General features: G+C 42.6%; 1 protein-coding gene across 1 annotated transcript; it reads right to left on the reverse strand.

The window, feature by feature from the left end:
• Window positions 1-13,121: 13,121 nt before the first annotated feature.
• LOC113438218 (4-galactosyl-N-acetylglucosaminide 3-alpha-L-fucosyltransferase 9-like) lies at window positions 13,122-14,222 on the reverse strand. The gene has a single exon (XM_026703481.2). The coding sequence runs from the start codon at window positions 14,220-14,222 to the stop codon at window positions 13,122-13,124; it is 1,101 nt and encodes a 366-aa protein (XP_026559266.2).
• Between the last annotated feature and the right edge of the window lie 3,269 nt (window positions 14,223-17,491).

Raw genomic sequence — 17,491 nt, forward strand, 5'->3', positions numbered from 1 at the left:
CCGAGGACAATGAGATGTTCTGGGATTCCTGGTTGCCTACAACTTGAGATTGATATGATCTTTCTTTAATCATACAGATTCCTCTTTGGTACCCTGTTTTCTCAATTATCCAGCAGGGATTATCAATATTGTGTCTTGTTCCTTGGCCTTTTCTAAAACTAACATGAATATGTAGCATCTCTCTTTCTGTGTAGGACTCTAAACCTGCCATTAGGTGATCCTTAGCATTATTTTGCTAGCAAGTGAAATTAAGAATCGTATAATACATTCTGTTAAGTCTTCTTTCTTTGGCTTCGATAGGTAGATTGTCCTCTTCTGTCGGCCATTGTGTCGTTCTCCATATTTGCTGCCTTAGTTTGCTTGGACCTTTTTATTAGATCTTCTGTTGCTTTCCATATTTATGCATCCATTCCATCAATTCTTGTAGTCTTCCAACTTGGCAACAACCAGAGCGAGATTCTAAGTTTGTCTTCTAGTATAAATAGGGAATAGCAATAGCACTTAGACTTATATACCGCGTCACAGATATTTATAGCCCTCTCTAAGCAGTTTACAGAGCCAGCATCTCGCCCCCGACCTCAGAAAGATGGAAGGCTGAGCCAACCTTGAGCTGGTCAAGATCGAACTGCTGGCAGCTGGCAGTCAGCAGAAGTAGCCTGCAGTACTGCATGTTAACCACTGTGCTGCCACAGCTATTATCTTCTACAGCAGGGCTGTTAAACTCATGGCCCACGGGTTGGATGTGTCACATGCTGGCCACATCTAGTTTAACAAAGAGATCCCAATACATCACGTGATGCCACCATGACATGAGTATGACACATGTGTTCTACAGTATTCTGGCCCCTGATGCCTTTACTGCTCAGAATTTCAGTATATTCCTTCCTTTTTATTTGATCTTGAAATCAGCTGCTATCTGTCCATTGGTATCTTTCCTTTCTGTTCCATTTCCAATATCCTAAAACAGATTGTCATAATAACTACTTTTTGGTTCTTCTAGCAGCTCTCTTTGTGAAGAAACTTGGTTAAGATCTTTCCCTTTGGCTTCTTTTCTTGGCAATTTGTTTTGACATCAGTTTGTTTTCTATTCTTTCTTAGTTCATATTTAATAATTTTTTTTTACTGAATTCCACAGTTCCTGTGGTTTCTTATCAGTGAGGTTCAGCACTTTAAAATGATTCCTTGTAAACAGTAAGTATATGACCAGGATCCTGCCATGGAAACTGGTTGGCTTTACTTTCCCACTTTAGCTCGACTTTGCACATAAGTAGTCTGATACTAACAGATTAACAGAGTTGGAAAGTACCTTGTAGGTCATCTAGTACAGTCTCCCGCCCAAGCAGACCCAACACCATTTCTGACAGATGGCAGTCCAGTCTCTTCATGAAAGCCTGCAGTGATGAAGCTCCCACAACTTCCGAAGGCAATTTCTGTTCCATTGGTTGGTTGTTCTCATTGTCAGACAGTTTCTCCTTATTTCCAGGTTGAATCTCTCCTTTGTTCAGTTTCCATCCATTATTCCCTGTCTAGCTTTTGGGTGCTTTGGAGAATAGCTTGACCCCTTCTTCTTTGTAGCAGTCCCTCAAATATTGGAAGGCTGCTATCATGTTACCCTTAATCCTTTTCACTAGTGGTGGGATTCATCTCCAGTGGGGAATGAGTCTGCCTACCGAGATGAGGTGGACCAGTTGCTTTCGTGGTGTGGAGACAAATAACTTGGTCCTCAACACCAATAAGACCAAGGAGCTTATAGTGAACTATAGAAGGAACAGATCAGACAATGAGCCCTTGCTTGTCAATGGAGACCGAGTGGAGCAAGTGGCCAGTTTTAAGTTTCTGAATGTTACCATAAAAGAGGACCTGACCTGGGGTGTTCACTTTGCAGCACTGGTCAAAAGGACCCAGCAGAGATTATACTACCTGAGGCTTCTCAGAAAACAACTGAATGAAAAACTGCTGGTGACCTTCTACCGCCGCATCATAGAGAGCATTTTAACATACTGCACCTCTGTATGGTTTGCCAATTGCACAGTGGCAGATAGGACAGCACTCCAGAGGGTTAATGTCATTGCCCAGAGGATCATGGGTTGCTCTCTCCCCTCTTTGGAAGAGCTGTACAACTCCCGTTGCCTTAAGAAAGTTCAAAACATTCTCAAAGATCCATCTGATCCTGGGAACCCTTTTTTTTTAACTATTACCATCTGGCAGACAGTACAGGATAATAAAAACAAGGACGAATAGGTTGAAAAACAGCTTCTATCCCAGTAGCTCTTTTGAATTCTACTGTATAGTGCAGTGTTGGTGTGGTGTCAGGGGTTTTCAATTCATTGTGTGGAGTGTGAAGGATGTGTGTTTGAGTTTATTTTCATGGTCATGATGTGCACTGAAGATGGTGTTTGATTTCATTGTACAAGGTACAATGACAATAAACTAAAATAAACTAGATGAGACAACCCAATTCCAGCAACCATTCTTCATGTTTTAGCCTCCAGTCTCCTAATCATCTCGGTTGCTCTTCTCTGCACTCTTTCTAGAGCTTCAACATCGTTTTTAATAGCATGGTGACCAAAACTGGATGCAGTATTCTAGGTGTGGTCTTACCAAGGCTTTCTCTTTGTTGTTATCATTGAGTTCTTTCACCTCCTTGTACCAATAATACACTCGATTTGATTTGATAGCGTCTATTATATAGGGATCATTTTTTTCTGGAAACTCTGTTAGCAACAAAAGAACACTTTAGATCGGCAGGAGTTGTTGAGACATTATCTTGCTTCTATTTTTCTTCATTTTTTTTCTCTCTTCCTAATCCATATTTTCAAACTGTTTGCCCATTTTGGCACTCCAGTCTCCAATACATGCAGTATATCTTGCATGTTTTGTCAATTTCAGATTGAATTTGATGTTAACACTTTCCAACCTTCTTTTCTCCTGCCTTAACGGTTGGAGCATAAAATTGGATGGCCACGCTATTTAAAGTGTTGCCTGCAAAGTCTAATCAATATGTGGTCATTGACTGCACAGTATCCAAATAGTGTGTTGGCCATGTTCATCCTGAATGCAAAAGGAAAAAAAAAACCCTTTCTTCATTTTTGATGCCTTAAGTAGCAAATTGTGTGAGCTTCTGACTTATAGTGTGTTTTGTCGAATGTTAAAAGAAGGGATCAGGCATTCTGGCAATTGGTTCTTTTGGATCCAGAAACAATGAACACTCCAGTAAATAAAAGAGATGTGATGCTTTATGATTGGCTCAAGCAAGCTGATTGAAAAGCATAGCATCAAAATCATACATACCAAGCAAAATAATACTCAAATATCTTACAAATTCCCAGGAACTCATTCATGACAGCAAAGATACCTCATGGTATAGGGCCGTGATAGCAAACCTATGACATGCGTGCCACGGGTGGCACGCAGAGCCATTTGTGCGGGCCTGCGAGCCCCAGCCAAACTTACCTGCACTGTGCATGCACATGCCTCACAGCTGATTTTTGGCCCGTTTGAGGCCTTTTTCGGCCTCCCAGTGGCTCGAGGGAAGCCTATGCAGCCTTCGGAGGCCGAAAAACAGGTCTGTTTTGTCTATTTCCTGTATTTCCGGAAATAAAACGTGACCATTTTTCAGCCTCCAAAGGCTGCAGAGGCTTTCCTTGAGTCTCTGGGAGGCCGAAAACCAGCTGGAAGGCGTGCAGTGCAGGTAAGGGGGGGGGAGTAATCGCCCGTGCATGCGCAGGGGTCATGGAGGGCTGCACGCATTGCCTTCTGGGTGTTGGCACGGAGCCCAAAAGGTTAGCCACCACTGGTATAGGGTTTCCTGCCTATTAGGAGGCTGGACTAGAAGACCTCCAAGGTTTATTCTGATTGATTGATTGATTAATTGAGTGGTAGCCAGTTTCTAACAATACCTAATACTAGGTTCCATGCAGAAACTCAACGAACAACTCCCACCATTTCGATAAAAAAAACTGGCACCAGGATCTCATGGCCCTGCTATGGTCAGGAGACCAAGATCTAACCGTGAATGAGTGACACATGATTCTGGGATGGGAATCAAACATCTCACAGCGAGAAAAGCTTTGAAGATATACAAGGATCTTCCCCCCCTCCCCTTCCTTAATTCAGTAAACAAAGGTTAAAAACAAGCTGGCTAATTCAGAATGAGCTCCAAACTCCTAGAGTTTTCCTAATACAAAGGAGAAATCAGAATAATGTCAATAAACTCCTTGAAATAACAATGGCCTGACTCACTGCCATTACAGTGAAGTGTTACGGGAAGTGTTAATTCTACTTTATAAGGCCTAAGGTAAGGCCGCACTTGGAATATTGCCTTCAGTTTTGGTTGCCACAATATAAAAAAGATGCGGAGACTAGAAAGTGCAGGGAAGAGCAACAAAGATGATTAGGGGACTGGATGCTAAAACATATGAAGAATGGTTGCAGGAACTGGGTATGTCTAGTCTAAGGAAAAGAAGGACTTGTGGTTGACATGATAGCAGTGTTCCAATATCTCGGGGACTGCCACAAAGAAGAGCTATTTTCAGGCTATTTTCCAAAGCACCTGAGGGCAGGATAAGAAGCAACGGGTGGAAACTAATCAAGGAGAGAAGCAACTTAGAACCACGGAAAAATTTTCTGATAGTCAGAACAATTAATCATTGGAATGACTTGGTTTCAGAGGTTGTGGGTGCTCCAACACTGAAAGTTTTTAAGAAAAGATTGGACAAAGGGTTTGTCTGAAATGGTATAGGGCAGCGTTGGTGAACCTTTTCGGCACTTGAGTGCCAAAACGGGAGTGTGCATGTGCATGCAGAGGAGTGCTGGAAGCCGGAAGAGCACCTTCCTAGCATGTGGGATTGCGGGAAACAGGAAGAGCAGCTCACCGGCGCACATGGATGCACCGGGAAGCTGAACTTCTGGTTTCCGGCACGCGCATAAGCACCAGCCACCTGGTCTTCCAGTTTCCAGCACTCCTGCACACTCCTGCACACACAAAGACCAGCAGGCATGCCGGAAGCCAAAAGAGCAACGGTTGATGTCTGGCATGCCCGGAGAGATGGCTCCATGCCGCTTCCGGCACACGTGCCATAGATTTGCTATCACGGATTTGGGGTCTCCTGCCTTGAGTGGATTAGACTAGAAGACCTCCAAGGTCCCTTCCAACTCTCTGATTCTATAATACAGAGTATCTAATTGTAGTCAATTCATTCAGGCCTTAGCCTGTCTGTCTTGGATGCGTATCACATTGCACTGTGCTGAGCATTCCTGCATTCGTGGTTCTTGGATTGCATTCTGCCAATGACATTTTCATTCCAGGAATGTCCTTTATTGTAAGAATAACAGAATCTGGAGAGTCTCTCCAAGGTCTTGTGTGATCTCCCTTACCATCTGAAACTGCATAAAGTGTAGGTAGAGTTATGCAGAGTTTCTTCCCTTTGTCAGGGCCAGGTAATCTTTCTGCAAGTTCCTTCATTAAACAACCTGTTCACTTCTCTGGTCCCAAGTTCTAAGTTCCTCTAAGGTAATTCAATCTGGGCAGCTTCAGATCTTCTTTTCCTGTGATATCAGCAGTTTAGACAGCCTACATTTGGGAGATGGAGCATCCTTTTTGGAGGCAAGCCACTCCACTGATTAATTATTCTTAATGTCAGGAAATTTCTCCTTAGATTTAAGTTGCTTCTCTCCTTGATTAGTTTCCATCCATTGCTTCTTATCCTGCCTTCAGGTTCTTTGAAAAATAAGTTGAACCCCTTCTCTTTGTGGCTGCCCCTCAAATGTTGGAACACGGCTATCATGTCACCCCAGTCCTTCTTTTCATTGAACCATTCATTATCCAGTTCCTGCGACCGTTCTTCATATGTTTCATATGTCTTCATATGTCAGGGGATAAAGGAAAATTAAAACATGGAAGAAGTTTGTGGAGAAATGGCCATCACAGGGGAGCTGATAAAAATACAACTGAATGAATTGTGAGGTCCTTGGTGCTCTGAGCTTGGTTGTTTCCCTTGCAGATATTTCATTACCAACTGGGTAAGAACATCAGTGCTAGAAGGGAATAGGTTTTGCCAGACCCCATTCCTTTGTAGCACTGATGAAGTTACCTAGTTGACTTATGAAATGTCTTCAGGAAAACAACCTAGCTTAGAGACCATCATGGGCCCCATTTCTCAACCCCGAGCTACCAATATTATCTTGTATTACTTGAATGAATATTTAGGTTCTGCCTTGCACACAGTGGCTTTTTTCCCCTAATGGACACACTTTCCACTTGGTGAGATTCCTGATCTGTATCTTTCTGGTTCTTTCTGTTAAACTTTGCTGCTCTTTCCTGTCTTTGTAAGGTACCTGAGCTCCATACTACTACTGAAATGTGCCCATTGTGTTGTTGACACACATGCTAAAACGGATGGAGACCCCTGGATATAACTTCTTTCTCCATACCATTATGGAATATGATTAAAATGAATAATTGTATATTTATTTCAACTCATTATTTTGGGGGGCTGGAAAAAGCCCAAATCAAGTATTTTGGGTTAAGATCCAACTTGCTGGTTTCTGAAAGATTTGAGAGTGCAGGAAACTCCATATTTTTTTTAAAAAAAAAATCACATACACAAACCAAAAAATCCACATACACCCAAAATTAGGAGCTGACGTGGCGCAGTGGTTAGAATGCAGCATTGCAGGCTAATTCTGCCCACTGCTGGGAGTTCGATCCTGACCGGTTCAGGGTTGACTCAGCCTTCCATCCTTCTGAGGTCAGTAAAAGGGGGACACAGATTTTTGTGGACAATATGCTGACTCTGTAAAAGAGAGGGAACTGTAAAGCGGTATATAAGTGTAAGTGCTATTGCTATTGCTCCTGCTAACTAAACTCACTGCCAGAAGTACAATCCTCCATCATCACAAGATAGGAGTCAGCCTTCCATCCTTCTGAGGTCGATAAAATAAGGACCCAAATTGTTGGGCGACAATAGGCTGACTCTGTAAACCACTTAAAGAGGGCTTCAATATATATGCTATATAAGTTTGTATATAAGTCTGAGTGCTATTGCTATTTCTACATTTTGAGTCTAATCATTCAATTTCGTCTGTTTCCTAGATTTGTGTCAGATTTGGACTGTGCGCCATTATTCACAGTGACACCCCATAAAATGCATCAAGCAGTATTCCTAAAGGCGATCTTAAGTCTTTGTAAGTTTAAGTTCATATAGCAGGTTAAATTTTGGCTATATTTAAAGGAGACAGCTTGATTTTAGTTTTTTTTAAAAAAATTAAATATCTTTAAGCGCACTGTCATGTCCTCAGTTGACTGCAGTAAAACCAGATGGAAGAAAAGATTACATAAACTCTCTTCTAGGCTGCAGCTCACTTTGCCCTAAAGAAGTTCCCTCACCCCCTCTCTCTATATTTATGTAATATTAAATAAAACTCCAATAAATATTTTTAGAAGATTAAGCCATGAAAGGTGGAGCCAAAGAATGGTCCTTTGAAGCCGAAGGACAAGTGCTGCTTCCCAGATACGTATTTTAAATACTCATCTTCCCCTGTCATGCCCTTGGTAGAGTTGGACTCTGAGGGAGAGGAGGAACAGCTGACAGGGAGTGGAGGTGTGGCTCCGGAGGTTGTGGAGGAGGCTGGGGAAGGGCAGAGACTGGCTGGGCAGTCAGAGAAAGAACCAGTCCGATCCCCTCTTCATCCTAAGACACGCAGGGAGGAATGGAGAAAGAAACAACTTGGCTTACAAGAGAGGAAGCGGCCATGATCCCCTTCATTGGTTGTAGCTGGGGAGAATAGTATATAAGAGAGATGATTACAACACAGCGTTGCCAGAAGCAAAGTGTGTTTTATTTTGGGCTGAAGTTATCTTGGTTAGCATCTTTCCAACAGACTGTGCCTTGTCATCTCCTTGAATTTGGTAATTACTTATCCTGTTCCGTTGTGGAAATTTCTTCATTGTAGTTTGTTTGGTTTTTTTATTTCACCTCTATCTGCTCATTAAGTTCTGACTGTATCGCTTTCTTTTGAAGGCTATTTCTGAGTAAGTTTTATCTCCAACTGAGAATTATTGAACAGTGGGGCCAAGTTGGAGGCATTAAAGGACATTTATTTACATTTTGGATTTTGTTACTTTTGTGTTACACTCCGGGTCATCACATCCTCCTTTAAAACCATTGCTGTAAAATGCTGAATATAATGGTTATTCTGTAATTTAAAACCTGCATCACTGACCAGCCATTAGGTAGGTCATGTTGTGCTAATAAATGTCATTAGGACAGAATTAAAATGGTTTATAGCCCGGGGAGAGCTAACATAATTGGGAAGGGAAAATAGTCCCATTCACTCCAATCTCCGGCTAGTTTCATCTCTGTCCTCAGGAGAAGAGCAGTTGGCTCAGTCGTTGTAGCAACCAACAGTTCTTTTGATGTAAGAGTTGCAACTTTGGGCTTTGGTTTTAAACAAAACAAAGAAACGTTGGAATCCATCCTCAAAGAACAAGAGAAAGGAAAGCAGCTTGTGTTTTTCATTTAGAAAAGAATTGTGAACCACAGAAAATAACTTTTTTTGGGGGGCGGGGAAGGCTGGGGGTTTTTTTTAGCCTTCGGTACTTCTCTTCCTTACCATGGTCTGCAATTGCACTATAGTAGCAGCATTGCCTTAGAACAGGGGTGTCAAACTTGATGTCATTGAGGGCCGCATCCAGAGGTGGTATTCAGCAGGTTCTGACTAATTCTGGAGAACCGGTAGCGGAAATTTTGAGTCGTTCGGAGAACTGGCAAATCCCACCTCTGACTGGCCCCGCCCCCATCTATTCCCTGCCTACCGAGTCCTAGGTAATCGGCTGGGTCTCCTTTGGTTGCCCTGCACAGGAGAACAGAGCTGGAAAGCAGGTTAGTGGGGTGGAGAGGGAATGGGGATTTTGCAGTAATCTTCCCCTGCCATGCCCACAGGACCGGTAGTAAAAAATTTGAATCCCACCATTAGCCACATTAGGGTTGTGTTTGACCTTGGGGGAGCTGGAGTGGGCATGGCCAGCTCAACGTCATTCGTGTTGGGGGCACCTTTGGTGATCTGGGTTCTCTACCAGCGAAAATGGGATCCCAAGCTCCGTTTTCGGCTGCCATGGCCTCCTGCAACCCTGTCAGTGTTACTGACTGAGACACTGCGGGCCAGTCCTTCGCTGTTTCCTGAGTGGCCCCATGGGCCAGATCTAAGCACCCTGTGAGTCCGATGTGGTCCATGGGCCTTGAGTTTGACACCGCAGGGATATCCAAACTTTTCAACTTAAACCAGGATTCAAATCAGGGAATGAAATTCCACAAGTCTTAAGAGCGGCCAAGTTTGAACACTCCTGACTTGGAGAACCGAATCAGAACCGAAGTGTGAATATGGCAAGGGAGGAGGGCATCTTCTAAAGGCAAGGGGCCCCAACCCCCAGGCTTCAACCCGCTACTAGGCCGCGGCCTATTCGCAACTAGGTCATGGGCGAGCACACTCTACTTGTGCGAGCAACAGGTCGGCGTACGCGCACCTGTTTGTGCAGCTCGACATTGTGTGTGCATGTCAACACATTTCTGCTTGTCCCTAATCTTCCTCCCTCTCTCCTTTCTTTCCCTCCTTTTCTTCTTTTTCCTTCCCTCTTCATTCTCCTTTCTTCTTCCTTCCGCTCTTTATTTTTCTTCCCTTGCTCTCTTCCCTTTTTTCCTTCTTTTTTTTGTGTGTGTCTTTCCTCTTTCCCTTTCTCCTTTCCTGTCCCTTCTTGCATGTTCAAATGCAAAAGGGGAAACATTTCTCCTTTGGTTTTGTTTTTATTTTCTCCTTTTATTTTGATTTGATAGCCCTCTGCTAGCTCCATTTTCCCCGGCAGAGGCACCACGGTCTGGTCCTTTGCTGTTTCCAATAGCAAAGGCCCCGCGAGCCAGATTTTAACACCCCATGGGACAGATCCGGTTTGCGGACCTTGACTTTGATACCCCTGACTTAAGGCATTTTTGTATGGGTGTGTGTATCTACAGCAAGAATCCCCAAACTTGGCAACTTTAAAACTTGTGGACTTCAGCTCTCAGAATTCTCCAGCCAGCTATGCTGAAGTTGAAGTCCACAAGTCTTAAAGTTGCCAAGTTTGGAGACCTCTGATCTACAGGTTGATGTTGATTCCTGTCCGGACAGGTCCCTGCAATTTACTTTACAAGGTTTTGTGGAACTGTCTTGTTATTGCCTCCTTCCTAGGGCGGAGATAGAGAGAGATTGGCCTAACGTGATCCACCTGGGTTTGAGCCTAAAGCAGGATTAGAACTCACTGTCTCCCAGTTTCTAGCCTTCCTCACAACCCCAAATTGGGGTAGGTGAACCTCTGAAAACCTTAGATAAAATCCCAACAGCGCTTCCAAAAGCCAGGATTTATGTTGCGAAGTGAGAAATTTGTTCAGCGAGTTTCCGTCCCATTTTGCGACTTTTCTTGCCAGCATTTGGGAAGTGAACTGCGGCAATTGTTAAATTTGTAACGACGTTGTTAAATGAATCTGGCTTCCCCGTTGACATTGCTTGTCAGGAGATTGCCAAGAAAGATAAGTCACATCACCCCGGGACACTGCAACTGTCATAACTATGAACCAGTTGTTAAAAACATCCAACTGTAAACCGCACGACCACGGGGATGCTGCGACGGTCGTAAGCGTGAAACATGGTCATAAGTCGCTTTTTTTTTCCAGTGATGTGGTAACTTCGAACAGTCACTAAACGACTATTGTACCATTGTTAATGTGGCAATAAGGGGAAATGGTTAAACAACATGCAGAGAATGGAATGCACTTTCGATTTCCAAGCTGCCGCACTGCTCTTTCAAACCCCTTTCCCCCCTCCCTTTCTGTTGGCAACTCTAAAAAGACCATAGAAATATTTTATGAGTTGACAGAGAAATTCTAACGGCTAGTTAATTGGATTAATTAAAAACAATGAAATATAGCGTTTATCATGGACTGACCCATTTTTTTTTTTCAAAACCAGCACATCAAAGACCAAAACAAGCATCTCCTGGAAAAAAAACAAAAACCTCTGCATTTATAGCCTAAATAGGATTGGACTATTTCCTCCATCCCAAACCGATAGACTTTGATCCGTACAAACTCTGCAATATAGGTTTAATCGTGTCCTATTTCTCCACACACACACACCCCAAATGTGCTGTTTTACTATGTTCTACTTTGCCAGTCACAAAATCTGGGAACTTGTAGTCAAAATAAAATTATTTCTCCTGGGAACCAAGGACATTCTCACCAGGTGCTGGGGAGGTGTGGACTGGAACCAACTGAAGTTTGGACTGTGACCTGATTGGACCATGTGGTGGACATATGGAAGTGGGGGAAAGACCTTTGGCTCTTAATTTGGGTGGGGAAAATTGTGGGACCTCCAGAGTCCAGTTTTCACTAGATGTGCCAATATGACATGCCAAATAAATCTGTCTTTGAGGAACACCTAGGCCTCAGAGGTTTGACTGCCTTGGGTTTGTTACTTGGAACCTTAACACTGGCTGTGCATTGCCTGGGCCTAAAAAGGGATGGAGCATTGATCACTCTTCCATGCTCACCATTCTGCAGCCAATAAACCATGGCATAAATGTTCTTCTTCCCATATAGCCTTCAGCAGCTCCTGTAATTGAAGACAATCTAGAAAGCACTTTATAAGACAAGCACGGAAAATCCCTCGAATGCATCCTATTTTGTAAAATTGTGGCTAAAGTGTCATAAATAGCGTGGAGCTCATTGCAGGATCTCCACTGCCAATGTTTTCCTCTCACTTTCTTCTTGTGGCCCTGCAAGGACAAAACTCCCCATCAGTATAAACACAACTGTATTGTGTCATTGGCTTGTGATGCTTTGAAAACAGGATGATACCAGATTGAAAAGGAAATCAGGTGTTGTAAGGCGGCGAATGTTGACAGACAGAGCGGCATAAAATGATGCTATGGCAGAGATGCAGGATGAAATAATGTTGCATCTAGGTTCTGACTTTCAAATGGGAGTGACTTACTTCCCATATTCCATCTAATACAGGTAGTTCCCAACTTACAGCAGTTCATTTAGTGACCATTCAAAATTATAACATCACTGAAAAAAGTAGCTTATGACCAGTGGCGGGATTCAATTTTTTTTTAACTACCGGTTCTGTGGGCATGGCTTGGTGAGTGCGGCAGGGGAAGGTTACTGCAAAATCCCCATTTCCTCCCCACCTCACTAACCTGCTTTCCAGCTCCGTTCTCCTGTGCAGGGCAACAAAAGAAGACCCAGCCGATCAGTTGGGACTCAGGAAGTGGAGAATAGATGGGGGCGGGGCCAGTCAGAGGAGATATTTGCTGGTTCTATGAACTACTCAAAATTTCCACTACCGGTTCTTCTCTGCTTATGACCATTTTTTACACTTAGGGATGTTAAAGCAGCCCCGTGGCCACATGATCAGAATTTGGATGCTTGGCATGTATTTATGACGGTTGTAGTATCCCAGACTCAATGTAAAATCTTTTTGCGGCCTTCTGCCCAGCAATGTCAGTGGGAAAGCCAGATTTGCTTCACAGTCCTACTAATGGCTTAACAACTGCAGTGATTCACTGAACAACTGTGGCAAGAAAGGTCATACAATGGAGAAAAATTCACTTTACAAATGTGAACATAAATTTTGGGCCCAGTTGTGGTTGTAAGTTAAGGACGACCTGTACACATTGCAAAATTTGCAACCCTAAAGAGGAAATTGTGTGATTAAAATACTACAGTCACACATGATGGGGTGCGGAATGTTTAAATGAGGGAACACAACATAGACTCAACTTAGCAGCTTTTAATTCCTGTTTAAAATCACAACAAAATGAGGTTTGAAAGCCAAAGTCGAAAGCTGGCGATCATCTCTTTGAGCAAAGAATGCAGAAATGTTCTGATAACTTTTTTAAAAAAAAGATAACATCCTAAGATAATGTTATCCACATACGATCTGGATTAACATGTCCAAGCCTTAAGGAAAATAATTTTCCATATTCAGAAGAAAGAAAAGTTTGCAAATATGCCGTGCTCAGAACATGTATTTCTTTATATACCTGCTCAATTTCAGGTGGATGATCTCAACAGTTTTTTTCTTTTTTTTTAATGTGCAGGAAAAAAATCGCAACTATTATTCCAAAACCATTTTTCTAGATTTCCGACAGATTTATATGCTGGGTGTTTCTGGATATAGTCACAAGCCAGGCAGAAGTGTGATTTCCAGAAATGAGGGCGGTAGACCGAAAAATCCTTCTTCCACTCAAAGTAACTTAGATATAGCGTGTCATTTTGGTCGAGCATCAGAAGGTATTCTGAGAGATTCCTAGGTGACTGGAAATCATCCACGTGGATGAAAGACTGAGGTAGAACGTAATCCTCGTAATTTTCTCTGGGAGGTCCCAGAACCACCGGCACAGATCCAGCCAAAAACGTGACGTAAATTTTCTCCGTAATATAATCTTTAAAGATAGAATTTTCAAAGGCCAAATAAAACTTGCATGAGGAAATGGTGGGCATGAATTCCTTCAAGCTCAGAGGGCGTCCAAACAATTTCCCATAAGTATGAATTTTAATATATTTCTTTAATTCCTTGTAATATCTCATTCTCTCCTGGGGATACCGGTTGCTGACTATCCAACATACGAGTTTGTCTTTCGGGGGCACTACTGCCTGAGAGACATTTGGTTTAAAGGTGAGCAAGCCGTAAGGTACGTGAATATCGGCATCCCGGCGGTAATTGAGGGTTAGGTTGAAGATGTGGTTTAATCCACGCTTGGGGGGCGAGTGGCTGGGCGACTCCATGTTCATCCAGATCCACTTCTGAAACAAAGGCCTGGGCTTCTGAGGGAGATTCCTGAGATTCCACCAAATGTCTCGGTGGTGAAAGAGGACTGCGTGGGACCGATTGTATGTGCTCCGATCCATGGTGATGTAGCAGTTGGAGATGTTCATGTCCAGACAGTCTGATGGGTTGACTCTCCTCCCAAAAGGGCTCAGCCAGACCAGTATGAGGGTGATGTTGCTTTGGTTATTATAGAGTTTATTCTGACTGAAGACCATGTCTTGGTTTGATGTAGAATCATTCTTGCTTAGTTTGAGGTAAAGCCAAAGCTGGGTGGGTTTGATGTAGACCAGCAGACAGGCCCCAAAACAGATCAGCAATAAAGCCAAGCTGGACCAGAAAGCTTTGGATGGTATGCTCATGGTGCAACCTGAACCCCCAAATCACCTCAGAGTGCTTCACTAATCCTGAAAGGATGACCCAGGGCTGGATGGAGAAGGATGACCAACCACCTTGGGCAGTTAGTAGATGTCCAGCTGTTTTTGTTCCACCAGGAACAGCAGGAAGAAAAAGGGGCGGAGCCACAGAGGCAGGGGGGTCTGTCCTTTCCTGTTGAACTTTTCCTGCAAAGGAAGGCCACACCCCTTCCTGACTGGAATTAGTCAGGCCATTGAGAAGGCCTCTTGGCAACGTGGAGGCCTGCAGTTTAAAAATCCAGAAAAAAAATATGCATTCGTACAAATATTCATACCTACATACGATATTATTTGACCTATTTGCCTTTAGTCCACTGGTGGCTCCCTAGGTATATATGGAATCACAAGAGGACCTGAGGCAAACAGGTCAACCTTTTAAAAAACAACAGCGGATAAATCAGACACATTTATCGATGGGCTCAGTCCTCTCTCTGCCCCAAAGCCTGGATCTGCAGCACCATTGACTTTTCACATTGCCTAGAGCAGAGTTTTTCAATCTTAGGAGCTTGAAGATGTGTGGACTTCATAGCTGATGGACTTCATAGTATTCATAGCTGGCTGGGGAATTCTGGGAGTTGAAATCCATGCATCTTCAAACTGCCAAGGGCTGAGAAATACTGGCCTGTGTGTGTGTGTGTGTGTGTGTGTGTGTGTGTGTGTGTGTGTGTGTGTGTGTACAATGTGAGTAACAACATACACAGCACAATCACGTAGCTGGCATGGTGTATAGAAACATCTGCCTGGTGTACAATCTATAGTCCCTCCCAAATCGAGATGGGAGGCTCTATAGAAGACGATGGAAAATAAAAAGGCTAAGTAAGATCTTGTGGGACTTCCAGGTCCAGGCAGATGGGTGGGTATCACCCAACATAATGAAACATTGTGGTAGCACACGAGGACCAGCAGTGGTGATAGATGTAGCGGGTATCAAGTGACAGCAACATCAGGAAGATGGAAGATGAGAAGCTGGAGGAGGACCAGGGTCTGAGGAGGATCTGGAGAAGATGCGGACAGACAAGACCAAAGTAGTCCCAGAGATGGTAGGATACTTAGAGCTGTGACCTCCTCAGCTGGGTGAGGGGATCCAATAGATCCCAAGAACGACCTCAGTTACCAGAAATGGAGGAAGTCAGATATCTTCCATGGAAGTGAAAAGAGAAGTTATATATAAGGCCTGCAATCAATCATTCAAGATAGACAGACAGACAGACAGACAGATAGATAGATAGATAGATAGATAGATAGATAGATAGATAGATAGATAGATAGATAGATAGATAGATAGATTAGCCTCTAGGCCATATCAACATACAGGTTAGAACACATTTTACCAATAAAATGGTAAACAAACAATTTAAAATGAGAGTAGGGTAAAATACAATATATAGAATAAAATACAATAATTGAATACATAAACATCCGAAATAGAATAAAATGACATAACATTATATATATGTATATATATATATAAATCACCTCTGCAATCTACCCCAATCAGGCCCACATATGCCAATCTCAGTCGGACCATTTAGTCAGAAATTGTGCTGTATTAAATGTCTTTTTCAGATTCTGGCCACACATGAGATATGTTTTAATACGGGCCTCCCATTGGGCCATACATTTAATATGTGAATCAAGGTATTTATTTCTCACCCCCTTATATAAACAGCAATCGAATAACATACGAGTCAGATCTTCTACCTCTTCAACTGTACATTCATTGTATGGGATAAAAAGGAATTTCCCAAATCTAACCAAATACAAAACGGATGAAGATTGCTCTCTGGGCAAATGTTGGACACATTTCTTCATGAAATTTCCAATTTCCAGGTTCCCCCAAAAATAAGGTTGCATTTGTAATTATAGAATACAGAATTACAGAGTTGGAAGGGACCTTAGAGGCCATTTAGTCCAGAAACTAGATTCCTTAATCTCTTCTTCAAAGCCTCCAGAGACAAGCTGTTCCACTGATTAAATTTTTCTGTCAGGAAATTTCCCCTTAACTCGAAGTTAGATCTCTCTTTAATGATCTTCCACCCATTACGTCTTGTCCTGCCCTCAGGTGCTTTGGAGAGTATTTATAATAACTACCTCGATAACCATGCTTCGCTATGAAAGTATGTTGTCAGGCTTAGTTTTTGAGGAGGAAAATAAGGGGAAAACATTCTGCCTACCAGCATCCATCGATATTCATCTGGCTAGTGTCCTGTCATTGTGTGAGAGAGTTGAGGGCTGTTTGGAAACTGAAACAGTATTTTCTGTGTGAGCAAGGAGACAGCAAGGAGCCTGGGCACGGCTTAACTCAACTGTTCTGTACGAAAGCTGCTTGATGTGGTGAAACTAAAACTGAAACTGAAATTCCTCTCCTCTGCTTGTGTTTTGCATTTGGAACAGATTTCTTTTCAGGTAGGAAGGGGGAGTAGAACTCCTTAGCATCGAGCGTGTTAATTACTGTATAAGAAATACTTATGCTCTGATAGTCATTTCAAAAAACCCTTTCTTAGTGAGCACCTAGAAGCCAAGAGGAACATACGTGCCAAATTTCAAATTTATAGGCTTTACGGTTCTGGAGATTTTGTGATGATGAGTGAGTGGTCTTTCGCTTTTACATATATAGATTGTTTAGCAGAGACTGTCTGTGTGCACTAAGCAGAGGAGGAAAATTCAAACCTGATTTATTATCACTCCATGTTGGTGCTTCCCTCTTGAGCATCCATGCTGGTTTCTTTGGCACATTGGGGAAAAAAGCTTTCTTAAAATTACTGTTGCCTTTAAGAGAAAAAAAAAAGAAAGAAATCAAAGCATTTTTTAAAAAGTTCATTTCAAATAAAAAAGTAGGAATAGACCTCGGCTTATGACCACAACTGGCCCCCAAATTTATGTTGCTAAGCAAAACATTTGTTAAGTGAGTTTTGCCCCGTTGTACGATATTCTTGCCACAATTCTTAAGAAAATCACTGCAGTTGTTAAGTTAGTAACCTGGTTGTTAAGTCAATCTGGGCTTCCCATTGACTTTGCTTCTCAGAAGGCCACAAAAGGGAATCACGTGACCCTGGGACACTGCAACCATCATAAATATGAGCCAGTTGTCAAGCCTCTGAATTATAATCACGTGGGGATACTGTAATGGTCGTAAGTGTGAAAAACAATCATAAGTCACTTTTTTCAGTACTGTTGCAATTTTGAACGGTCATTAAATGAATGAATATAACTTG

The sequence above is a fragment of the Pseudonaja textilis genome, chromosome 3, assembly GCF_049901715.1.
Source record: "Pseudonaja textilis isolate UNSWEBS1 chromosome 3, rPseTex1.2, whole genome shotgun sequence".
NCBI classification, from domain to species: Eukaryota; Metazoa; Chordata; class Lepidosauria; order Squamata; family Elapidae; genus Pseudonaja; species Pseudonaja textilis.